At 41.4% G+C, this 26,342-nt stretch overlaps 1 protein-coding gene and 1 long non-coding RNA gene across 2 annotated transcripts in view; one reads left to right on the top strand and one right to left on the bottom strand.

Annotated features, from left to right (window-relative positions):
* KLF13 (KLF transcription factor 13) overlaps positions 1-26,027 on the top strand; it is a 38,232-nt gene extending 12,205 nt beyond the window's left edge. The window contains exon 2 of the mRNA XM_062584238.1: positions 20,314-26,027. Coding sequence (XP_062440222.1) covers positions 20,314-20,606 — 293 coding nt within the window. The 3' untranslated portion in view covers positions 20,607-26,027. The remainder of the gene's footprint in view (positions 1-20,313) is intronic.
* On the bottom strand, positions 5,873-9,902 carry LOC134144918 (uncharacterized). The gene is made up of 3 exons (XR_009959521.1): positions 9,646-9,902; positions 8,723-8,839; positions 5,873-5,954 (listed from the first exon to the last, which is right to left on the bottom strand). It is a non-coding gene; the product is annotated as an uncharacterized LOC134144918 (long non-coding RNA).
* Positions 26,028-26,342: the final 315 nt, after the last annotated feature.

The raw sequence follows: 26,342 nt of genomic DNA on the forward strand, positions 1-26,342 counted from the left end.
TCCTGATGGAATGACTTATGAAAGGCCTGTGGAAGCACAGATATTCTAATGGGAACATAACCAAATAGTATGGGACCACAGTGCTACTCACCATGCATTCCCCTCGGTTATGTTTCAGGAGTTTGTTAGCATCTCACGTGCAAGTGGGTTCATGTATCACTTCATCCAGGCCAAGAGACTCTTTGACCATTTTTCTCCGCTTCTGTTTTGAGCTGGAGTGAATTTTGTTGTGTTGGCACTTCCTTTCAGTCAGCAGAACAATATCATCAATGGCATCATCTCAGTGACCAAATCCGACGTGATTTAACCCAGTATCTGTTGGAACTTGGAGTTTAGGAGAAGTGGAAATCTAACTTATGGGGAGCTATTTTAATTAATAAATGTCACTGGTGACTTTTAGAGGATGAGCTGGTTGGACAGGCTGCAGTGTCATCTTTCCTGTGGTCAATGAAGTAAGCGAAGGTTGTGCAACAAGCACAAACGCTTTACCATGAACCTCTTCCCAGACTTACCCCGCTGGGAAGCGTACGGATGAAATGTGTTTAGCAACATGGTTGTCAGACACCTTATTGTTTAATGTGATAATCTATGGAGCTCTCATTACATAAGCCAGAGACAAAATGGTAATGAGAAACAGCTTCTAGACGCTGCTTATCAAAACACAGATGTTCAGCAGCAGCATCTTCTCAGCAAAGTTTCGGGAGGCCCCACAGGGTGCTCATGCTACGTTCGAGGGAGAGATGAGCATCTTGTCATTGCGTTTCTTACAGCAGCTTCTGCATATGGAAGTGACCGACATGTCTAGTAAGCAGCAGGGACTCAGCAAACCTGCTGTTCCTCTCCGAGGGTGAGCTCTCACCTGATTCATACCACAGGGTCCTAGACAGGGAAGAACTACTATTTTTCAGAGACTTTGTCACTAGCATTGTTTGTTGATGAAGAGCCATGTGGAACTCACCTGTTTTCTGTGCACTTCTGTACATGAAATTTTTTGAGCAGTGCTGCCTCTAGAGAAAATGGTGTCACTGACCTTATCAACAGCAAATCATCTGTGTAACGATATGCTATTTTAAACTTGGATGTTGGACTTGATATTTCTTTTATTTTTTTCTGTCATTTAAAATGAGATTTTAGCAGGTCGATATTAATTCTTCAAAGTGTTAGGGCTCTGTAAAATAAACAATAAAAGTCATAGTTTGGCTCTTCAAATAAATACATGACTGGGTAAAATAATGATTTTAGCAGCCCTCCTGCCCAGGTTAACACCAACTCTTATGTAAAAGAACGCTTCTCCCTCTTTTCTGTCATCTTTGACCTTTGTCTTCTTACACACTGTTTGAAGGAACATAATTTAATTTCTGTGTGCAATATACTCTTCTCTTTTGAATGTACAAATCACTAAACTTCTTTTTTCATTAACTATTTAATAGGTTACAGAAAAAAAGGTCTGAGAGAATAATGTCTGGATAATGTTTGATGCTTATAATGAGTTATTGCACTTTCTACAGCTGCACTTTCTGAGGATACGTTCTCAATAACCTGCTTTGTGCTGCTATACTCAACCTTTCTTGGTGAATTACAAGCTTGGCATTTTTCAATGCCAAGCTTTAGATAGAAGCTGAGCTTCTATCTGTATGTTTTCTAAAGCTTTTCTCCTTCAATTAGCTCTAGTTTACGAGGCAGTTCGTGGGGATTCACCATTCCAGGATCTCAGCAGTTGTTTTGGGTGTCTCTTATGCACACTTTCTCCCGTGTGAGTTTTTCAGAGTTGGATGTGGTCACTTGTGGTAATTGATGGCAATTGATTTTGCTGTTTCTTGAGAATGTTTCTTGGACTTCAAATCTAGAGAACACTATATATTTCTGTATTACGTGTCTACGTTATAAACTGGATATGATCGCTGCTGTTTGTAGTAGGTCCTGTAGGTCAACAAAATACTCTTAACTCATTGGTACAAGCTATGTTTGTCTAGTGTTAGTAAGAAAATTGTTGGCTTACGATTTTAGATGAATTGCTGTTAGAAAGGCAGGGAACTGACGTGATATGTTTGACATTTTTTTTTCCTTGGAATGCTTTGGAGAGACTGATTTGCAAATCTTCATTTGCAAAGAAATTGAAGCAAATTATCACTTACTGTCTTCTCAGTGAAGTAGTCAGAGAGAGGCTACAGCAGTCGCACAGGTGTTGCACAAGCTGGAGGTTCTGCGGTGCTGCCTTTGTGAAGCAGCAGTTGGGCTACCATGGTTTTCAGTTGAGTCCTAGTTTGTTGCAGTGTCAAGGACAAATTGGTAAGAACAACTGTAACTTCCAATGCACAGTTGAGTTTTCACTTAGAAACATTTATACAATAGAGAAAATCAAAGGTGGTCTCATTTCCAAGTTAAGCTTGTGCTTGACTCTTCTCGTTATAAAGCGCAGTTGCAGCTCGATACCGCCTGCACAGAACTCCGCAGACACAGCAACAGTCAGTGAAGGAACAGCTCTGAACCCTCCTGCTTGTGTGTTACATGCACTTTCCTAGCGTCCAGTCCCTTCTCCCGTATACCAAGGCATGAAAACAGGACTTAGCTGCCTTACTCAGAATGGTGAATTTATTTTCCTACAGCACTTAGAGCCTTTAGTGACTGTGCAGAGAAGTTAAAAAGGTGACTTGCACCCAAATGTGCAAGCAGACAGCACTTCACAGTACAGAGTTTGTGTGTCTTCTGCACAAAATGGTAAACATGTATCTCTCTGTGCGTAGTGTATTGTATATCATTTTTCCTGAGATTTTTTTATTTGTCTATTATTTACAAAGAGTAACAGTACTAAATTTGAACTGTAGAGTGTATTCTTTCAGAAGAAAGTAGAAACAAATTTCAAAGAATTGGCTGAAGTTCAAGATCAAAGTACTCTCTGCATCACGTCTTTTGTAGGAAAAGTAAACTGCTATTTGGCACCGTCAAGCTGCAACTGCAATTGTCAGAATAGCTCCGTTCCCCAAAGCTAACTCAGGATACAACACAGCTCATGAAGCTGCAATTCTTGCTTTCTTTGGTTTTACTTACAGTTTGTTGTAATAGAACCTCCTGATTAACGAAGCTGATGAACCTTGCAGCTCTGCGTACTGCAATTCTCGAATCCCATCTTGCGCCCACTCATGGCTGGCCGAGTTGTACTCCATCGGAGGTAGGCGTACAGACAGGAAGGCGGCTTCAAAACATTTTGTAGTTCCCAGACATCAGAACTACATTCGCCAAGAGTCCAAGTGGAAGTAAGAACAGCTGGGGACTTGTGTGACCTTTTCCAAAGGAAGAGTTATTGTGTCCTTCGCACAGGCTTTTTGAGGCAGCGACTTACATAGCGAGGATAAATAGCATGTTAGAATTTCCTAGTAATAGTTTAAAATAATCTGCATTTTCTGTTGCACTTCACAGGATTTTTCCATCACAGAAAATTTCTCTTGAATATCTCCAGTAACAACAAAATCCTGTGTTTTGCAGAATATTTCATTAGCCCCTTTGGCTTTAGGCACGCAAAGTGTGATCAACTTGTTGCATACACAGGGAACAGGTACCATATCTCAGAAAGGTAGAAAGGCCAGCAAGTTTCCTCTCCTCACTCAGGTCAACAGGCTTAGTAGAGCACAGGCCAGTTTGCTTCTTAAATGAGAAAGTGTACCTGAGCATGAATAAACATGCCTGGGGCACTAATAATTTATGTTTTGGCAAGTAATAGGGATCTCTCTAATTTGTCTGCCTGTTACAGTGGCTGCATCTTTATATGGTATGTGTGGTCTGTAGAACACCAAACTGCTAAGAAGTCACTCACACACTGAAGTGGTTTACCCATCGAGAAGCTTTTATAGTGCTTTTAGAGAAAATGACGGTACCCCAGCAGCCCTTCTAGCATGATTCCCTATGTGTAAGCCACATTTTGTATTGAGACATAACTGGTTTTAATGATAGACTGTTCTGTAAAGGCAAACAATGAAGACATAAACAAGGCTTACAAGGGAGAACAGTTATGTTTGATAAAGAAGCCGTGCTTGTATATTAATTTGATAAATTTTGAAATAGGAAAGATGTTCCTTCCAATACTGCTTTGAGAAATAGAATCCAGTTGAATGGATTCTAAATGTGAGTATACAATTAGTTACTTCAAAAGTAAAGAGAAGTGTTTTCAAAGTTATGCATAACAACACACCATTGACAAGGCTGTCTTTGAAACATGTCCATCTTCCACTTCATGTCTTAGCATGTCAGTTATGTCTCACATCCAGAGTCATACTCAGATAATTGGCTCCTGGCTTGTCCTCCTCCACAACTACATGTTTCATTCATTAATTTCCAGCGTTCACCATGGCCTCTCTCCTACGCTGTGACCCCGCCTGTCAGACACAGCTGGTGAGGCCAGTCTGTGATCCTGCAACAAGCTGTTCTGCAAAACGATCGTAACACATGCAGAGGTTATGGAAACATGCTGCACCTGGGTGTTACACTTAGAGTAACGGTGCTTGAGCAGTGCCACTCCACTGCTGCAGTCCAACAAAGCAGCTGGTCTTCTTTCGCAAGATGTGGCCCCCTCCACATGGCTTGTTGATGCCCAAGGTCTTGCAGGCTTAGGGAGAAGTTGCTTGGCAAGTCTATCTAAGGAGGAAGTCTAAGGGAATCTCATAGCAACATCTCATGAATAAGCATTTATTTCTATTTTGTATAGAGTATGACCAAGGTGGTCATGCATGATTTTAGAAACAGCTCGAGACATTGGATGGGAGCCTAGTTTTCAGAGAACTGGGTGTACATTTTAAGTTTTCTCCAGTGATTAAAAATTTAAGACAGCCAAAATTAAAGGACAATCAGAGCAGTGATGATTGCTGAAAACCTCTCTTTTATTTTCTTATATTTTTTTCTTTTTATTCTCTTATATGCGAGAAAGACATCTAGATGTGTGTATGCCTAAACACGTTTGTAGTTTTAAAGAACTAAGGCATATAAAAGAATGAAAAGCAAATTGGAATGAGAAAGGAGCAGGTAACATTTTTTTTTTTTCATTTCATGTGGCTGTGAGAGAAAGCTGGGTGGTCTTGAGAAGAAACTGGTTAAAGGAGACTGCTAGATGAGGAGATGGAAAATACAGAAAATATTGTCAGAACTGGCTATATAAATGCAACTCTTGAACTGAATGTTGAACCAGAAACATTGTTTTTTCTAAAAAGCTGACCTACTCTAAAAGTGAGCACATCAGAATATGACAAACTGTTTTCATAGAATCTGATTCCTGTATAAAAACAAAAACCTGAATCCTGGTTTAAATGGCAAGTGTGGCTTTATAATCTGGACAGAACATTTTCTAAAGTGAATGTGATGGATTTATGACATGCCTTGAATGGCAGCTGCTTGGAGTCAGGCAGTCAGAACACAGACCTACGGTTTGATTATCAGCCCATAAAACTACTTCCCAAGGCTGCCCCTTCCCTGTAGCTGGATGCTCCATATGGTCATTGGCTGATGCTGCTCATAAACTGCTTCAGTACAACCTCGCTCTCCAGCACGATAATCCATCCAGAATCAGAATAAAAATAAAGGGAAATTCCCACTCCCTCTCTCCTCCATACAGTAGTAATAAACTCGCAGTACCAGACTGTGTCACTGCTGTAAAGCATCTGCTGTGCTTATAAACCCTGACATCCCACATTTTTTGTGTGCTGTGTTGCCATGAAGTTATTGATTAAACAACTGTAAAGTACACAAAGAGACGTTTTACAGTTGCAGCTAACTTAACTAACCTCTGCTTGCTTGGCTTCTGGCAAAGTGACATCTCTTCCTGTCCCCAGATTCTGGGAGGTGCCATGCACATAAAATGTCATAACTTACCCTGAATGTCTATTTGTGCCAAAGTACATGGACTTCAGTAGGAGGCAGATCATACTGAACATCTTCCAGAATTCAGATAAATGAAGCAAAGGTCTCAACTGTAAGCAAAGAATCCTCTGGTCTGTTGTTTTGCATAGCAGAACAGCTTTTCATTGAAATTTCATAACAATTGTTCTTACAAGCCCTTTTCTATTTTTAATAGAATAGAATAATAAAAATGTTACAGATACGTCATCACAATGATCAGAGAAAAGACAGATCCGTGGGGCCATGTGATTCTTCCTTTGCAATTATTCAGACTGTTGCTGGTTAACAGCTCCCGGAGCCAAATTTTCACAATTTCAGCATGGATTCACTCACAATTCACACCAGATGCATATAACTTGTCATTAGCTATTCAGCTACTCTCCAACTTAAAACATTTCAGTTGCCATATCAGAGAGTAGAAACATTACTACACAAACTTTTGATGAAATCCACTATCAAAATTATTTGTGTGGTGGATTCAATTCAATGACAGCATTGTTTAAACTGCTACGAAGGTAGTTTCTCTTTCATTGTATAGACAGGGATGGCCTATGGGGTTTCAATTTGCTTTCAAGCATTCTTGCAGTACAAGTATCTTCAGGTTGGAGGCTTTAGGTTTGGTCTAACTTCTAAGCTCCTACCTCCCACAGTGATCAGAACGTAGATACATTACAACCTAAGGCCATCTAAGCTAACTAGAATTTTCCAACTTCAGTCCAACAGTAGATAACAGCATGTTCAGGTAGAGAGAGAAGAACCTTGGGCTGTTATAAACAGCAAGGAGCAACCTGTGTCCCCCTCAGGTCACTAAAGGAAGACAGGTCATCATACTGATCAGTAAGGGACCACAGTTCTCCCTGGAGATACTTCGGCAAGAGAACCTCCAAAGATGCAGCTGAGACGCTGAAAAATGACTGCATTGCATTTTTGGTACCCTCCAGGAGTACCTACTGGTTAGTTCTGCTACCCATGTAATTTTTACTGTGTAAACTCTACGCAACTAAGAATGAACACCTTGATGGTTACTCTGTCAGCTCTGCTGGTACATAATCCTAGGCTTCAAGAGGTGATAGCACATACTGGAAGAAGAGAGGGAATTGTCCTTCTATGGTGAGCATACAGTCTTTTTTCCCAGTGTAACGATGGGCTGGAGGTAGAGAGGGTGCCAAAGAGCATAACACTGTGGTGCTCCTGTGGAGCTGCTAACAGGCAGATGCCTGATTCCGGGCTGTTTGGCGCTTGCAGAGCGGGCTAGGTGACAGGCGGAACAGTTTCAGGGCAGCAGGGCAAAGATCCAGGCAGCAGCTTGTAATGGAGACCCTGTGTTTCTGTTGGTACCTTGACTACATGTTCCCTGTAGATACATTTGGTGTAGTTGTGCCAGCTGTGGGGAGGATTTTTTTTTCCCCTCCTGGAGGATGAAGAATCAAAGCTGGGGAGTTTCCTTCCTTGGCTTCAGTTGCTGTCTGCATAACATTTTAATTAATCACCTTATTTACTCTAACAGCGAGTGGTGCAGCCCAAATCATCAGCTTGTAGCACACAACCAGTCAGTGTGCTGGCGTGTATTATGTACTTGGGACAAAAGAAACATGAGACTATAAATGACTAAACAGTATCTAAATCCAGCACATATGTTCATTAGGGTCTGTAGTATTACTTGACTTTTCAAATTTTACATGGATTCACTTGTAGAAGCACTATTTTTTTTAATCACTCACATTTGGAAAGCCCTTCTCTAGTCCCTTCTCACTTCAAGAGGCTTAAATTGGCTTATTAACATTTTTGAAAAAGAAGAACAAAACCCCACATACCTTCATTAATGTAGCAGGGGCTAACACCATAACAGCTCAGGCTTCCCTGACCTATTTTGAAGATGTAAGCTTTGGATACAAGGAATGAAGAGAGCCTCTTGCTCAACAGGGTTTTGGCACAAGGCAAGAATTCTAGGCTGAAATTCCTTTGCTGTGATGCCACATGTCAGATTTGCTGATCAGCACTTACAGTTTTTGGCTTTGTAACCCCAATTCTTATGAAGTATTTTTATTAAAAGTATAATTGATCCATAGAAAAGCATAAAAATCGCCCTCTTTTAGTTTTATCATGCAGTAATACCCAGATGTGTTTAGAGGCTCTACTTATGGTGCTTCTTTCTGTTATTTTCTATTCACACTAGCGATTGTAATAGTCAGTCCCCTTCCTTGCATTCACAGAACTGAGTAGAACAACAAGTCAGAGAAGTACAATGATTAAAGGGTACTATACTAGGCCCCAGAGGTCCTTTCTTTGCTGAGAGTATGATACTTCAATGTGGTTTGGAAATGATACATAGCTAAGGCACACCCTCCTCTCCTCAGAATTCATCACTTCATCATTTCAGCATAATGAAATTTAATTATCTTTCATTTAAGTGCAAAAGTCAAAGGGTTAGTTATCGATCTCCATCCTTAGAACAAGGCACAAAAGGGACAAATCAAACTGAAGATGCTGGCCATTTAAGGTAGCGGCATTTCAGCTGTTTTATTAAACTCTGAAATGGTCTAGGATTTCGTGCCTCAAAGATACGGAGATTCAGTAAGAGTTCTATGTTTACCGAACAGAAATTACATACAGCAATTGCAGGGCCTTAACTCTGAGGGAAAACCCAACAGCTAGGTTGCATTGTTTTAGAATATAAGCTCTTTGGCGCTGAGGGTGTCTTTTTACATTTTTCAGATGCTGCATTTATACTAGGATGCTGCAAAAGTCTATATAAACAGAGGCATGACACTTAATGGAGCATGACTGAGAGCAGTTATTGCTATGGGGAGACAGGGTCCGGACTGGTCTGAACACTCACCTGCACACGGAGGTTTCCTCTGTGAGGGTAGGCAGTTTCTGACCTCATGGGTCTCGCACCTCAGCTGTCCCTCATGTCTTCGATTAGAGGTCTCTGCTTTGCTCCTGTCTCAGAACGCTAGAGGAGGAGAGGGCAATGGTCAGTGTTACGCAACACAATCAAGATAAAATCATCAGAAGAGACACATAAAATGGGAACAGTGCATCTATATGGAACTGTAAGATGTGTATCTTAAGTTTGAAATTGTATGCATTGTAAACACCACCTCTTATAATCATATAACACTGTTACTAGCAAGGAGTTTCTTCTGGCTATTGGATTCCCAGCTTTATAAGAGGTAGCTGAAGTTTTGCTTCTTCACAATTGTACAGACTGAGTGGTACTGCAATACAGATAGTGCACTTAAAATGTACATACTCCCAATGCAGTCACAAAACAGACTACAGCAAGCATGACGGAGAAGAGTTGGGGAAAAATATTATGTATGTAGATTTGGACAAGGCCAGGTAGAAGATATAACAATAATGCAGTTGTTATCATTGAGATGTCCATTGGTTTTGCTAGCCATTGAGACCCCAGAAAGAATTCCTCTTACCGAGTTTGGAAATGATCAGCAACTCCCTCGGAAATGCTTTCCTAAGAACTTCAGAAAAGGGAAGTAAAGGTGGCAGGGAAGATGCCACACCTAATGCCCAGCTTTGTGAGGCATCCTGGCCTTGAGGCTTGCAAAGCGCGGCACTGCTTCGGACCAGGGAACGGAGCAGAGGGAAACTAGCGGAGAGCAGCACCCTGGAAAGGCATCCTTCCTCCTGCCGCCCAGCAAGGCTTGCAAAGCCAAGTAGCATTTACAGCAGCTAATCGGAGTGTACTAAGGATGTAGTATAAATGGTAGAAGTAGTACTAAGATCTGAGTTTAAACTTACCGTCTTTGCTCAGGAAGAGCTTCCAGTGAGACTGATACGGTTTATGGTTGTTCTGGAAGCGGCCAGGAGCGCACGGGGCAGGCAGTGAGGCTGGCTTCCCTGTGAGGCCGCAGGCTCGCCTGCAGTAACCCCCTTTCTATGCTCTTTCTCGCTCTGCTCCTCTCCCATCCCTTTTAACCATGCCCCACTTCATCCTAGTGAGGACGAGGAAGAGCGCAATGGTGACATTTGTCTGACACTGTCCTTTACCACCATCTGTTCCCTCTCTTCTGCTCAGTAACTGACCTTATTTACGACCTCAGACACAGAACAGCTGTGGCTAGAGAAAAGCTAGCTAAAGAAATACCTGTCTTTTAAATGAGAACTTTCACTAGCAAGCCTAGGCACAAAGCAGGTGAAGACGTGAGTTACACAGCCACTGGCTCCTCGGAGAGGCAGGAATATAGCCTCACTGCCTGAGCGAGAAACAGCCTGGCAGCGCAGGCAAGGCGGGCTGACCCGGGGAGAGCAGAGGCAGCCTCGCTGGGGCACGCTGTCGCGCAGGGCTGCCCTGACTGTGCTGAATAGTTCACGTAAGGTATATCATTTCAATAGGGAAAGGCCGCTGACATGTAATCTTGCTGTTTGCCAGCTGGTTAGCATATTCAAAGGCATCACACTTGCATTTTACTCTTGGTAATAATTTACAAAGACAAGAAAGGAGAGCAGAGGATCATGCACAAGGCATTGGGCATTTTCATAGCAGTATGCATAGGAAGAGATTATTCAGAGCTGTTTTGCTAAATCTCACTGCTTTAGATACCACAGAAATATCGTTTCTTTACGTGGCCACCAGCAGTTCTGTGATGGGAAGCTGGGGAAGACAGCAAAGATGAGCACTGTGCTTGTCTCCCTTCGTGGCTTTCCATGGCATTAGAGTGAATGTTGCCAGTAAGTGAAGACAGCCCGTGACACTTGGCTAGACGAACGCTGGAGAATCTCTAAGCCGTGGGAGTGTTTTGGAAATTCTGCATGTCTCTGTTCCCTCAGTTTCACTTTCTCAGCCCTTACTTTCAGCGTTGTCTTTTTGATGGCTTTTCTACCCCACTAGGTTCTACTGATGCATCAAATGGAGTTGTCAGATGCACACATTTCTCACTGAAGTGGGAAGCATATGGCAGGCCACATTAATTATTCAGAAAGTTATAAAAGCACCTTTGGTTCAATGCTTTATTCCACTGAATTCAGTCTGTTAGCTAAAGCAGCTTCAGATGCTTCTGCTACTTCTAGAGAGGATGTTTCAGCAATTTGTGCCTATATATTTATGATGCTGCTACCGACTTCAACTGTCTACAAAAACATCTGTCATTCCCATCATCTGCTGGACCTCATAAAATGACTTTTCCTGAAGCCTAAAATGTTGGCTGTATCCAGTCTAGTGATTTTGTATCTGAACGTGTTTCAAGGGGAAAACTCTTTAACATATTTAACATGCACAACAAGCATAATTAGGCTTACACAAAGCCAGTTTTGACATAGTCTGTACAGCTGACCTAAGAGCTTCACAAGCCTCTGGCCCAGCTCAACTGATATTTGTAGTTCAAAAGGGGAAGGAAGATACAAGCTAAGGAGGGGTTGTGTGAGGCAGGAAGAAGAGACAAAGTGTGAACTCGTCAGAATCCAGGAACTGAGAAACTGCAGAGGAGAAAGCCTAATATTAGAGATGACAGGTGTGATGCATCTTAGTACAGAAGTACAGTGAACCTGCACTGCCAGACTCTCAACGCTCAGATCTGCGGATATTGATGTGAATTGCAAACCATGGAATTCCCAAAGGACTTCTAATGACCTTTTCCTATGGTCTTCAATCTATATGAAAGAACTGAATTTCTCAATTGCCCAGCAGGCTACCCCAGTTTCTAGCAGAGCCTAGTAGCCAGAGAGAGAGAAAGAAAGAGAGAGATACTACAAGGTAAATGTAGCTAGAGAGAAGAAAACCAAATACAATTTACTCTGTAAGTATCCATGGAACTGTAACAATCTATTTCAATCCAGAAAACAATCATTAAAGTATGTAAGTTTGGGAAGACACTTGGTCTTTTTGGCATGGACCTTGGGTTGGTTGCTTCTTTGTCATACTGGTAGGAGCGAGTGAGATGCCGTTTCTGGCCCTGTGTTTAGCAGTATGTCAAATGACACATGTTTGATGTGAAACAAGGTTGAACCCTCAATACAGCAAGGGACTAATTGTAAATTGGAGGAAGTGGTGACAACTTTCCTTACTGCCATTTATGGAAATTAATAGGTGCCCTGAAGCTCAAGATTTTTTGGCTCTTTTGCAGCCTCTTGGCCTAAGAATATACTAGTATTTATATTCTGGTAAAGTTTTTAAGCTACAACTTAGCTTAATCTTTCTGATGTTTTTGGTTAAAAATAGTTTCTACAGATGGCCAGAGTTCCACGTTGGGCAAAATACTTTATGCTGGTGACAGTAGTAGTCTGGACTAAATTTCTGCAAAATTTCTTTTTATTATATAAAGTTATGACTTAACTAAGTGTAAAAATGCAGCTGGCAATATTTGCCCATAAGCAGTAAATGAAAGTCAAACTGACACTTTCCTAGCTGCTTTCAGAAAATGAGATCCCATTTAATTTCATAACTTTCTGTGAGTTTTCTTTTCTGAGCAGTGCAGAGCTCTCAGAAATGTAAAAACTCATTTGAAGCATTTAGTGCTTCAGAGCTGTATGTGATTATTCCTGCAACAGGAAGGTAGGTTATTGGGATGACAGGTAGTTAACGCAGACTTTCTGCAAGCCACTGTTTAATCTGTCATCTGCTCTCCAGATAAGGGTATAAATAGACAAGAATCAAAGGTCAAACAGTAACAATATAATCACTAAACATATGACAAGAAGAATCGCACCCATCACACCTGTGTGATGGGCTGGGCAGACTTCATGAAATCAGTGTCTGCATATGTTTCAGAAAAAAAGGAAAGCGTGTTAGAGGTGGGAAAAGAGTATACTAGGTCTAGCTATAAATCAGTACCTGCAGTCCAGCTCCTGCTCTGCCACGGCTTATTCTGAATCCTTTGAAAAGTCACTCACCTGTTTTTAGAGGCACTTGCAGCGTCCTCACCACTCACTCACTCTGTGGGAAAGACGTGTCCATTCGCGGCTGCGCAGTGGCACTCCGTAGGGCTCAAGTGACAAGGTAAGGGGAGATCACAGGTTCCTGGGTCTCGCGCTCACAGAAGTTTTGCAGGTGCTCATTGCTTTTTTTCAAAATACACAGAGCCTGGAGAAAAACCCTGCTGTAGAGGCAAAAAGACGTTGTTTTAGAGTGAGGCAACACATATGCTGTTTGTCTCTAAACGTCAGTCCACAAGTGTGGACAGAATTGGGCAGCTCATATCTTATATTAGCATTTTGCAAATGAACCTTGTATCTGCAAATATGTATTTGATTTTTACAACTTCAGAATTAACCTGGAGGCTTCAGTAATTGCTATCCTTACTCATCACCTGCCATCAGACAACTCAACGTACAAGTACTCAGTTTGCACTTTCAGTGCAAGTCTGCAGTTCTGCTTGGGTAGAGTCTGTAGGATATGGTATCTAAATCACATTTCTTGTCTGCCTCTAGAACTCAGTTCAGCAAGGTGACTAGGAGGCAGCACAGTCGAAAGTTATGCATCTTTTTGCTTTTGAAAGGAGAACTCAAAACAGATACAGCATTTTGAAGTGCTGCATCACTATTACCGACAGTGTGCAAAATGGCTCAGGAAGACAAGTGCACATGGAAACCGAAGTAGCTCATCATGGCAGTGGGAAATGAGTTTCTTGTACCTTGTAGGGAATCACCTAAACACCCTGGGCCCCACTACAGTGCTAGAGGGCATCTCTCATTCACAGCCTCTACATAGACCTAACAACTATTCCAAGATTTCTCTGCGGAGGGGAGGATAGACTTGCACGGTCATTGTGCTCTGCTTGTTGGCCTGCGCTTGCTGGTTGTCCCTGGTAATCCCTTGTGGTTATAAACACCAGGAAGCCGAGTGGAAAAATGTGATGATGATCAGTGTTCAAAACTTATATTGAAATGGGAATAAGCAGAGGAAAATTTTGAGCTAATTAATTGTTGAAATCACAAGTAAGATTGTTCTCTTACAAGATGGATAGCCAGACCTCCAGTCAGTCCTCCTAATAAGAAATGTCAGGCATTTCAGTCTTCACAGGGGGAAAGCTGCCAATAAATTTAATAAAAAAATATTAGTAACGTTGCATTTCTTTGTAAGTTAGAAACCAAATATCTAACATACAGGTTATCTAACATAACCTGTGAAAAAGAGCTTTCCATTTTACCTGTTCAACATGACAGCTCCAAGAACAAAAAGAAAAGATTTTTAATAATGCTAGACAAACTATCTTTTTGCAAACAGTTTGTTCTTTTTAGAAGAACAGAATTATATGCAAGTTAAGCTCTGCAAATAGTTTAGGTCATTTTTTATTTCAGAAAAGTTGTGATAACTTGTTTCATTGATTCATTTCAGATTAACATTAACATTATGTTGAAAATTGTCCCCAAAGCTTAAAAGAATTTAAAAGGTGTTAAAAAACATGTCAAAAAGAAATAAAACATTTAGATCAAACAAAAATAAAATGACTGTGGTATTCATGATATGCTGAGAAGCAAAAACTCATCCGTATTTCGAAGGGTTTTTTTAGTTTTTCAATTGGAAAAAATGAATCGAGAAATAAATTATCCTTATTAGCCTTTATCTCACTCTCTTATTCTACACCTTAGCAAAAGCAGCAGCAATCTTTCTTTTTAATATATTTACAGCCCTTTGATTTTAAAGCCAGTGTGCTTTAAGGTTCATTTTCCAGCTGCTGGCCTTAACTTTCAGCCGCTTACTGGCTGCGTGTGACGGGGTCGGGACCGGGGCTCCGGCTGGGGGGGCAGCCCGGAGCGTGAGGTGCTGCATACGGAGTGGTGTGCATCCCAGGGGCAGAAATAATGGCACTCAAGCAGGAGTTAACGCGGTAGGCAGAAGATGACTTGGTAAAGGCAACAAGTACACATTCCAAAGTCTTAATTCACTGTGCAAAAATGCAAGCTAAAACGTACGGGTATTTTAAAAGTGCTGACTTCTAGAAAATCAAGCATGCAGAGCAGTCCAGCTTGGGCATCCTTGCTTGAAGAGGGATTCTGTAAACAAAAAAGGTTTTGTGACAGGTTGAGTATCCTGGAAGAGGAAAGCCTAAAAAAACTAGAATTATTGTGCCTTGAGAAAAGATGATGAAAATGTGGCTAATGAAAATACAGTACAGTAAAGTAGCTAAAATTACTGAAAAATAAGATTTAAGATCTGGCTGACATTATTGAACAGGCTTGAAATAAAGGCCTAGAATGTAACTGATAAAATCTAATCTCTGAAAAAAATACAATAGTTTCCATTATGATGAAAGTGAGTGGTAATATTTTAAAGCAGGATCAGATAACTGTGTGGAACATACCAAATCAGTTATTTTGGTTCTTGGGAGGAGCTGACTGTGGTTAAGGCTAGGGGAGGAAATTTGCACTTCTTACGTTTCTCTGGCATTATACACATTATCATCCTAGTATCTGAATTGTGTGTTTATCGTTTGCTATTTGAGTTGCTCTGGTTAGTGGTGGTTTTACAGATGACTCACATGGTGTGATTCTCGCCCACAGATGGAATATTGCAAGCTGTTCTCGACCAAATAGTAACACACGTTCATTTACAACGTAAACTTGCAGCCTGGAAATTCCCATTTGAAGAAAGATTCATGCCTGTCTCAGGTGTCCCCACAAAAGTACAGGAACTATGACATGGATTTACATGATAGCTGTCACAGCTCCCGCCCAGTTTCATTTGCCTGTGCGCTCAGAAGAGCCAGTAACCTCCCAGTTTCGTGACTGGATTTGCTTAGATTAAAATAAAGATGCCCACACTTTAAAGGGAGGTTGTACATGATGCCCGGGCACCTGCCTGCTGCATCTGAGAAGAGAGCTTAAGTTCCTGAAACCCCCACATCACTGGCAGTGAAAATAGCAGGGTCGGGCGCACGTCTGGCAGCAGACCTGGCGCAGCCCAGCGCCTCCGCGGCCCGGGGCCGGGGGGAGCGTCACGTCCCGGCGCCGAGAGTGCCTGAACCCTGCAGCCTGTCACAGATCTGGGGCGTTTCTAACTCTCTGCCATCCCGGGTTTCTGCTATCTAATGACAGTCAAGCCAGCCTGGAGGCAGCGAGAACATGGCGAGGATCTCCTCTATCCTGCTCTCATGGAACTAGAAGAACTAAACATTTTTGAGTTCTCCACCTCTCTGTAAGATTTGGTTAAGTTAGCCAAGACATTCTGCTGGACAGACAAGCGCAACAGCAGCTGACAGGGTGGCACTGGCTTGTTTGGTTAACTAGTAAGCTCCCCCCCCCACCCCACCCCTAATCATGAATTTAGAACTGTCTGGTTTCACTTTATAGGAATTTGGAAATCTGAGGCTTTGGGGTTCTTTAAATACTTGATAAGGAAACTGCCATTTGCATAACATCAAAGCTATATGTTATTCTCTCTCTTGCACTCAGAAGGTTAAGGGCTTGTTTTTCAGCTATTCAAAAGTGCCTGTGTGTAAACAAGAGAATAACAGAAATGAAAATATTCCTAAATACCTATCTGTGCTATTGAAAAATTATTTTCTTCCTTTTTAATATCAGCCAGTTTCAAGAAACCAATTGTCCAAATGTTTTTATCCCAGGACAGCATTTCCTCTCTTGGAGGAAGGGTGCTTCAGTCACATCTCCATTTAACTGTCTGTCCCTCATCCTCCCCACCCAGCCTGCTCATCTGTCCTTCCAAATATACCCTTAATTATGTATATCAAAATGCAGAAATTCAAGAATAGCACACAGTGGCATTCTCAGGCTTCTACTCTCTTTTCATGACAACGTGCAATTCTGTCCTGTGAAGCAGCAGAACACATGAAAGATCACACATAAAACTGCTTCTAGCTTTGCAGTCACTCCTGGAAGCCCCAGGATGCATAGCATTTCTTTGCTCCTGCATGGCCTTGACATATGCTAGAAGGTGGAAACGGAACATGCAGAACCAATACATGAGTTAAATTGAAAGAACAGGCTTCAATAACTGGTTTGATGTACTGTTGCTGTAGTCCGTAGGACAGTGGGTATCCCATTTCAGACTGTTCAGATGTGATTGCCTAATCCTGCGTTGTAGTTCTGAGAAAGGATGCTGTCTCACAGCCTGTTCTGTCCTCTCAGTCATTTGTAGGTTATTTTTCAGCACACTGAAACCTACACAGTACATAGTCTCATAGTCGCTTTTAACTGCCATTCAAATCCTGGATATAATCCAGATGAGCTAGTGAAGCAGAAGGCAGATTTCTCCAGGGACTGCACAGGAGTGTCACTCGAAGATATAAGTGGCTCAAGGGTAAAGTGAACAATGTGCTGAAAGTACAGAGGAAATCAAGCTTAGTTTGTCACGTGGATATCAGATCTGGTTCTACCATCTCTGCAGTTGTTTCCCACGACCACCACTGTTGCATCAATATAAATAATGGTTGACAAATGTGCAGTAATACACATGACTTTCATATAAAGTTCCAGAACAGGCTGGCCCCACTTGCTTCTAAACCCCTTCCAGCAAGTGAGATATATTTTTATGCTGTTTTTATAGCCCAGGTAACTCTGCTGCTCTTTTGGCAGCATGCACTAGCAGACAGTGTAGGGAGTGCGAGTGGCTATGTCTGTGCTGCTCAAGTGAACGCAGAAGCTGGTGTACCTGCAGATCTCACTCACTGCAGCTCGGGCACCACTCTGGGTTTCTTGAACACAGCCCTGCACCCAGGACTGGGCGGAGTTCAGGGAGAAGCCAAAAATGATCCTGCTTGTGTAATTTTGAATTAATGTCAGTTGAATTTCTCTCTCAAATGTGATGTTTTTCCACCAGCTTGTGTAACTCTAAACAGAAGTTATGTGATATCATGAGCTCTGGCAGAGGAGCAAGAAAGGTTACCCTTAAGTTGGATTTGGAACGTGGAATTCCAACCGACTTGAAATTGTGATGAAATATGATATTTATATCATATGCCCTTGAAAGGCACCTCTTGCCTGCCTCTCTGAAGAACAGAGAAGCCTGAATTTCTTTGTTTGCTTTATTTCAAGCACAGCAGTTTATTTTTCTAACTTCGGCACTGCTTAAGCTGCAGTGTTGGAACCCGAGCTGTGGTGTGCAGATGCAGCCGTTTCAGTGGTGAAAGCTCTGTGCTGAGTACACCGTGTCCACGGGTTAGTGCTTATGCAAGAGAGCTGTACTGTGGCTACAGCTTCCCTGATGAGGCTAGGCAATCAATTCATATAATCTCTCATTCTGTTGATTACTTTACTGCCAGTAAAAGGACCTTTATATAGCTTACCTGGACAAAAAAACCACATCCCTTCTGCTTGACGGATGAGACTGATGACAGCCTGTGAATCTCCATGTGTGGTTTTGGAGCAGCAGCTCGTTCTCTTCTTAATTTACACCCCAAGGCAACTTTGTTCCTGACTGCGTGCTAGGCTTTTTTCATAAACAATAATGACTTTAGTATCTTTACACGTGGCATCCGGCATTTCCTCACAATACAGCTTTTCTTTGAGGAGGTATTGCTAGACCTCAACAAAGCTGGGAAGCACTCCAGAAAATTCAATACCACTACTAGAGTGATGCCAGCTGTCAGTCAGTCCTGGGAAGGGAAAATCACTTGGCCAAAAATCTTAAAGGGAACTACCAAGACGACATGAATCTAGACTAGAGAGGACTGAGAAAACACAAGTTCCTAGGAAAAAGGTAAACAGGCAAGAGTAGAGAAAGAGTGGCAGAAAGGCATACTGCCACACTTCTCTTTGGCTCACTGACCCAGTATCACCACCACCATCATTAACATCAACTCAGGCTGGTGAGTGTGAACCTGAGCCTTCCCAGCTGTGGGTGATATGCAGTGGGGAGAGGAGGAGGTGGGTGGTGCACTACCTTCATCACCTCGTGCTAGTACTGGGTAACATAGATCTTGCACAATCTGGCTTCAGCACCTCTTCCCTCATTAGGAGCTGAACTGTTGTGCCCACTGCTGGTTACCCCATGTGAGACATAGAAAAAGCAGCTGATGCTGTGCTAGCTGATCAGCAGAAAAGGTTTGTACTTCATGGCATTAACAACAGCAGAAGCAAAACACGCAAGTTAACACCTGCCTTCCTCTCCAAAAAGCAGGCATCACAAGGGGCAGTCCTGCTAGTGAAGAGTGCTTGCTGATCCCGTTTGTAATGAGAGTGAACACAGAGAAAATTAACTTAGGCAAAAGATACGACCCAAAGATGATTGACTTACCAAAAAAGATGCCATAGCCCAGGAATGAGAAGCATCAAACCGGCAGGCCAGATCCAGCTGTCAGCCCACTTCCTGTTGCTCTTCCTCCCAAGGGTCCCAGCTGTCACAGAAGTACATCTGTTGCATGGCCAAACATAGGGAAAAGACCCATGAATTTGGTCACCCAATGGGGATGACCTGCCAAAAGGCAGGAGTGTACCCAACAGGTGTCTAACACAGCCAAATCACAGTCAAAATGTATTTGCTCCTTCCCCAATGCTTCTATCAGAAGAACAAGACAAGTCCCTGAGATTTTCCAGGAGAGGGCCCAGGCGGATGCTCTCCCAGCACTCCACACCCAGGGCCTACTCTAGCCCAAGGGTTCCTCACTAGCCTGAAGCTCAGCAAGGGGGAGATAGCTGGGATGCAGAAACTGTTCCTGTTCTGCCCCAGGCTGCTGCATATGGTCAAGGTCATAGCAATCTCTTTGAATCTATGAAATAAGAGCTTTATTCTTTGGAAAATACTTGATATCGAATGGATTTGCATTTTTTTTATATATATACAACAGAAGCTTATCCATTAAGCCAGTTTTAGATTTTTTTTGTTTTTGTTTTTTAAGTTTGTGGGTCCCTAAGTTTTCAGGCTGCAGTCCAGTGGAAGGCAACTGAAAACAGCCTTGTCTCACCTGCTGCAGATCTCCTAGTTGTTGTTGTTCATGGACATCCATATGAAAATCTCTCTCCCTTTGGGTACTGTAGAGAGACAACCACTGTGTTATGTATTACGGTGGTTAGTGTAGCCCCCAAAATCCACAAAACAGCTTTTAGAGCAATTGCTTTTGTTTTCCTTGTTCTTTCTCCTAATAGTCAAGGAAGGTTACATTAGGAACACTTGTGTGTCCCTATTCTTGAACCAAATCCACTTTGAAAAATTAATGTCTTTGCCTGCTCACTGACGTACTATCTATCTGAGATTCGGCTATGGAAATTTCTTGGAGGCTTCATGAACAGGAAAAAAGAAACCCCAGGTCTCTTTTTCTGAGCAGGAGCCTCTCACATAGATCCTAGAGATAAATGTTATGGCCAAATTTCTGAACTCAAAACAGATTATTGGCTGTTCAGATTGAAGGCTGGCTGGTGTCCATTTTTGCTTCTGTTTCGGGAGAATGACACCATCTCTTTCCATTTAGTGACAAGTGGCATCTGTCGGGCTCCCAACCTTTTTTGTTCTACTTTTTGCATATAAAAATTTGTGAAAGTTGCTCACACTTCTAATCATGCCGTCTTCTCCTTCCACAGGTGAGCGGCCTTTTGAATGCAACTGGCAAGGGTGCAACAAGAAGTTTGCTCGCTCCGATGAGCTGGCCCGCCATTACCGCACTCACACTGGAGAAAAGAAGTTCGGCTGCCCTCTCTGCGAGAAGCGCTTCATGCGCAGCGACCACCTGACAAAGCATGCCCGTCGGCACGCCAACTTCCACCCCAGCATGCTCAAGAGGCGAAGCGGGAGCAGCTCTAGGACAGGGTCCGTCAGTGACTACAGCCGCTCGGATGCCTCGAGCCCCACGATTAGCCCTGCCAGTTCCCCATAGACCTACCTGCACTGGATGCCAGCACTTTGCCTCTGTTATCTGTCATGGAGTTTCATTTGTGTTGCACACATTTTAAAAAATGTTGCTTCCCCCTAGTTTTTTTTTTTTTGTTTTGTTTTTTGTTTTTTTTTTTTTTTTTGGTAAAATCAGTAAACAGCTGCCTCCCACTGCAATTTCCAGACATATTTTCTTTACTCGGCCGCACAAGCGGCCATTCTAACCTCATGGACAGACTTACATATTCCACTTTTTGACTCCTGCTGTCTCATTATTTCATACATTTTATAACATAAACAAATCCTCTTGATTATTCTTTATAAGAAAATGAGAAAATCTAAAAAAGAAAAGAAACCTCTTCAATTCACCTCAGGTGTCAAAGTAGTTTTGTAAGACCAGATTGCACAACATGCGCATACATACACTTACGAATCAACTAGCGGATCATGTCCCCCTTCTCCTTTCTCAGGGATGGATATTTATGTTACACAATTATTACAGTGAAGACACACCCTAACTGCAGCCTTACTCTGTAAATGTATTTGCACTCAGAAAGCTTTTTGTTAGGTTCTTTCACACACTGGGGAAATAATAAACAAAACAAAACAAAACAGAAAAAACAAAAACCAAACCAGTACTGGAATGTACTACCAGACTCTTCCATTGCTTGATTTCCTGGTTACACAGCTACACTGGGAAGCATCCAAACAGGAGTCGTCTTTCCTTCCTTCAAGCTGCCCTCTGCTTTTGGTAGCAAGCCATCTTTTCACTTCACTGCTGAAGATGCTCCAGAACCAACTTCCTATTGCAAAAATCTCTGTGAAGTTGAAACTTTTTTTTTGTTTAATGCTAGATAAAATGCTGAGAAAAAGTTCTAAACAAGATGCCTTAAATAAGTAACAAAAACATGAGGAAACACATTACACTGGGTAACATTTTCCTGCAAGGTGGCATGGCATTCTTGAGGCATTCAGTCTTCTCTTTCTCCAAGTTGTTAAGCTCTCTGCACTGCCTTTTCAGCATGGGACCAACTAAATATTCAAATCAAACCACATTGACTTGAACAATTTTATTCTTCTGGGGTTTTTTTTGTTTGTTTTATAAACTATGGAAATAGCATAGCTGAACCAATGCCCATCAAAACTTTTATCAAGGTACTTACCTAGTGTACAGCTCTATCTTAGGAAGACAAAATGCCTAAGACAAAGTTCCTGTATCTTGTTGCTTCAAAATCGTGGTCACTGATGAAAGAGGAAACAAAAGTCATCATAAGGTATCTTCTGACTGGAAAAATAAAATATGGATTTCTAAGTGTTAAAAAAAATGACATTTTAGCTTAGCAGTACTTCAGGTTCCTCATATATACACATACCAGCATAAAGAAGGGCTCTCACATTTCTGACTAACTGCTTAAAAACAAAAAGGGAATTTTGGCTATTTTTAGTGATTTTCAAATATTGGGCTCTAGATAGAGCACTAGGAGAGAGATTTCTATTTTTTATGTGGTAGAGAATACAGCAAAAGATCACAGCATTGTGTTGTAGTAGAGACCTCATTGGCAGCAAATTTGCTTTCATTGATTTGGCTCACTCAGATGGTGCATATTAGCAATTTAGGTCCTTTTGATTTTTGAGTTGTTTTTGTTTTTTAACATTACTGTGGGATATAAATGCAGTCATGTGTAGCAAAGCGAAAGGAAAGTCTGTATGCCAAACCTGCTGTTTGATATTGACTGAATGCCTCCACATTCCAGATGAATCTCTATCTTTCTTGCTACTTTGCATTGATCCACTTTTGCAAGTTTTTTTGTACTGTGTATTAACTGTGAGAGGCTAACATAGATTTGTAAGTAGTTTCATAGGTACTTCCATAACACTTACATTATTCCTAATACTAAGCATTCTGTTAGTTGTATGGGTAAATACTTAAAAACAGTTCAAACTGCAGATATTTCAGTATTTTTTTCACATTTATTTCCTTCAGATTTCACCTTTATAAAATCATGATTTTCTCCTTTTGAATTCTAAGTCAAGCTAGGCAAAAATTTACTGTTTGTTTTAAAGAAAATGAAACATAGCAAGATTTTTTGTAAGGTGACAATTGTTAAATTTGTGTAATGAATTGCCTGACCACTGTGGATTAGGGGAAAGCCAGACATGTTTACCTCCATAGATTTACTTTTTTCTTTTTTAAAAAACTCGTCTGCTGAGATACACAATATTAACAGTTTGATACATTTCAGGTAATAGGAATTCACATTCCAATCATTTCTGTGACTGATAAAAGTGCTTCTGTGCTGCAGTTGGTAAAGGGGCAATTAAGATACTTAGCTAAAGGAATTCTACAGGTCAGCTGTGCCTTGTGCACATACTTTAAAACAATAAAATACACATTTCTCATTGTGATTATAATAGAAGGATACGAGGAAAAACAGAAAACTAAATATCACTAAACATTACAGGTTTTGCATTCTAATTTCAGTTTGTTATAAAATTACTCTCTCTAGCAAAAGTATATATATATATGTGTGTGTGTATATATATATATATATGTATATATATATATATTTTTAGCAAAGAGAGATTCAATCCTGTCTATTCATTTAAGGCATATTCAGCATGAATCAATGAAACGTAGGTATTTTACAAACAAATGTTTTAGAAAAAGAGTATTCTCACCATGTTATATCAGTACTGAGATTATGGGACAATCTATTCTGAATGATACAAGAACAAAGTGATCTTTAACTCAAATAGCAAACTAAATATTTTTTATATATTTTCCTCATATAGATTATTAACAATTATCCAAAATTAAATGGAAAAAAAATATTGATTCAAAGCTGAATTTCCAGTTCAGCCAGTTTGTCTAATGAGAAGGCTGTGAGACTATATATAGTCAACATAGCTATACTTTCAGGAAATTCTCTGAAATTTGCCTTTACAACTTTAAAATTTTTACGTGCTAGCTGTAAACACCTTAGAGAGTGTTACGTGGACAGTCAAATTAGCATGTTTTTGTAAACTAACTGGAGCTTAAAAACCTCCATGAAATGTTAATAAATGCTAGTTACAGGATACAGTGAAGAATTTCAAACCACTAGTAGTTTTCAAAATCGAATGTGAACAAAACTTCTGTGAATATTCTCATGTGTAAAGAGAGACTTTGGGTTTTGCACCATCCTCTTGGAAGCAGAAGTGCCAGCAAGATCATAAGACTCAGTTCTCATGATTGCTTCTCCTGAGATTTACAGACATGAGAAGGCTGAATAGCTCAAATTATGTTTTCAAATCTGGGTGCTTATCCAAACTTTTACCCTTCTGTTGTTTCACCCAGTGGCCTGACCTAGGCCAGTCCCCGGGCACAGCAGCAAGCACTGCACACTCAGGAAACACCGCTCTGACCAGCAGATTTCTTCTCAGTCCTCCATCGGGAGTGCATCTCCCTCTCCTGCCTCCTGCTCTCCCCAGTAATCTGTTGAGGTAGATCATCACAAACCACAGAATTGCCTTGTATTTTTTTTAATTTCAGAACATAATAATAATAGGCTATTGACATTGAGAAAGCCCCCGAAGTTTGTTTACTTTTCTCCAGCTGTGATCCTAGCTTCCTCCCTAAGAGTTGAGCTGCACTGCCTTGATATAGGAAAAGGGTACAAATTAAAATCATCACCTCAATACCAGCATTCAGTTGAAACTAAAGCTACTCATCATCTCTCCAAACTACCAGCTCATATTTTAGGGTCAGGATGCTAATTGTACTCTGTGGAAACAGACAGAAATGACAGAGATCAGTGTCCTCCAGATTTCTAATTAAATTTTATTGATGTAATTTAGGCCAGCTCTCAGAAACTCATTCACCCCTTCCATTAACCTCATCCTGTGCAAAGGCCTACAGTGCATTTATGGCCACAGGAATTCAGTTTTCCTCCTGCTTCTTAGAAAGCAGTCCTGGTAAGGTCTAGGCAGCTACATTTTACTGTGTGAACGCCCTCGTACCCTTTATACGTCTGCAAATTAGCGGTTCTTTGCTTCCTTAACATATGCATAGTGTCTGTTTACAATACGTAAGCGTAAGGGTATATATTTGTAACAGGACATCAGAAGCATCTGTCCGATGGTAACAGCTGATCCTGTGCGTCTCCTGCTCTCCTTGCCGCATTAACTTATCTCCGAGAGCCCCCGTAAAGCTTTAAAGCCTCTTAGCTGCTCTCCAGGAGTTGGGCGCTTTTTGCGCTTCGGGCAGGCGGGCTGAGAAGGGCTGCGCGAGGGGCTTACCCGCTCCCGGCTACCGACGTCCACGGCGGGCTCTGCTCGGTCCTGGCCTCGGGTCTGGGATTCGAACGGCGCAAACCGCAGCGTTGTTTTGGGAGACGTGCTTCGTGAACAATGAGGAAGGAAAATGAGCCTGCCTTTTTGTAGCCATTTGATTTACTAATTTCACCATGTGATGCCTACAAACTGAATTTCAGGTGCTCTTTTAGTCCCTTACACCATCTGTTTGTACATTTGGTGCTAACGTATAGTTGGTCAGTGTAGGATGAAATTCTGTATTTTTTACCTTTTGGGGATAAAGCTATAGCCTGAGGCAGTCTAGAAGATAACTGAATTATACCTGTTTACCCCTAAACAAGAATATGGAAGACAAGAGCCCATTCACTGGTATAGTCTTTTTTTATATAAATATATATATGTGTGTGTATATATATGGGTTTATATAAACATGTGCATTACGCGTGTATATAAATACATATATTTGTGTATGTTTTTCTTAGTGTGTGTGTGTGTATACATAAACACACATCAGTGTACATATACACACAGAATAATGAAGGGATGTCTACAGAGCAAAAGCAGGTATCCGTTTCATTATAACTAGCGATGGGTCTGAACCAAAATCCTAGATTCAAACGCCATTGCCTTTGGGAAGTTTAAATCCCCTTTCGAGACGTGCGGTCACCTCTAGTTAGGGCCGCAGCTCCACGCGTACGTTTGCCTCCTGGGGACGCGCGTGCAGGTGCCGCTCGGCTGCCCCCGCCTTGGTGGTGCCGCAGGCGCGCGCGCGCGCGGGGCTTACCCCGTGCTCCCGGCTGTGCTGAACGGCGAGGTTACTGGTGTCATCTTCATCTGGATGATTTTGTCAGCAGCATGTCCATGCTTCCGTGGGTCACTTTGCAACTCTATAAATCACTACATTGAAGTATTACAGTTGTACAGTTATATGCTAATCTATTCTTGCTCTGCTGTAACTTTTTATGTATTTTATACCGCATAGATCATATATTGTGACAATGTCCTATGCAACAACAGTGAAAAAGGAAAAAAAAAGGAAAAAGAAAGAATATTAACTGTAAAATAGCATCTTAACTTGTATGCATGGCTAGTGACGTTTACATTTTCCAGAATAAAACTTACAATTATGAAATATTGGTTTTCCTCTTAATTCCTCTGTCTCTGTATCAGTTAAAAAGCTGAAGTTAGTAAATATTTATTCTGTTAGTTTGAAGTTTGATATCATTTAATATCTTCTATCTGTTTAAATTTTACCTAGTATTATTGTTTAGAAAGTTTTTTTTTTCACCATTGAGACAAAGCTTACGTGATGTTTCGTACTCTCCTTTTCGTGTAGCTGCACAGTGAAATTCCTTTGTTAAGGCTGGCGTATACTCTGCTTTCCCCTCCTCTCCTTTTCTTGATGCTTATGAGATTAATGTGGACGAGTTAAAGGTCAGAGAGTCAA

Source organism: Rhea pennata, chromosome 10 (assembly GCF_028389875.1).
Source record: "Rhea pennata isolate bPtePen1 chromosome 10, bPtePen1.pri, whole genome shotgun sequence".
Taxonomy (NCBI): domain Eukaryota; kingdom Metazoa; phylum Chordata; class Aves; order Rheiformes; family Rheidae; genus Rhea; species Rhea pennata.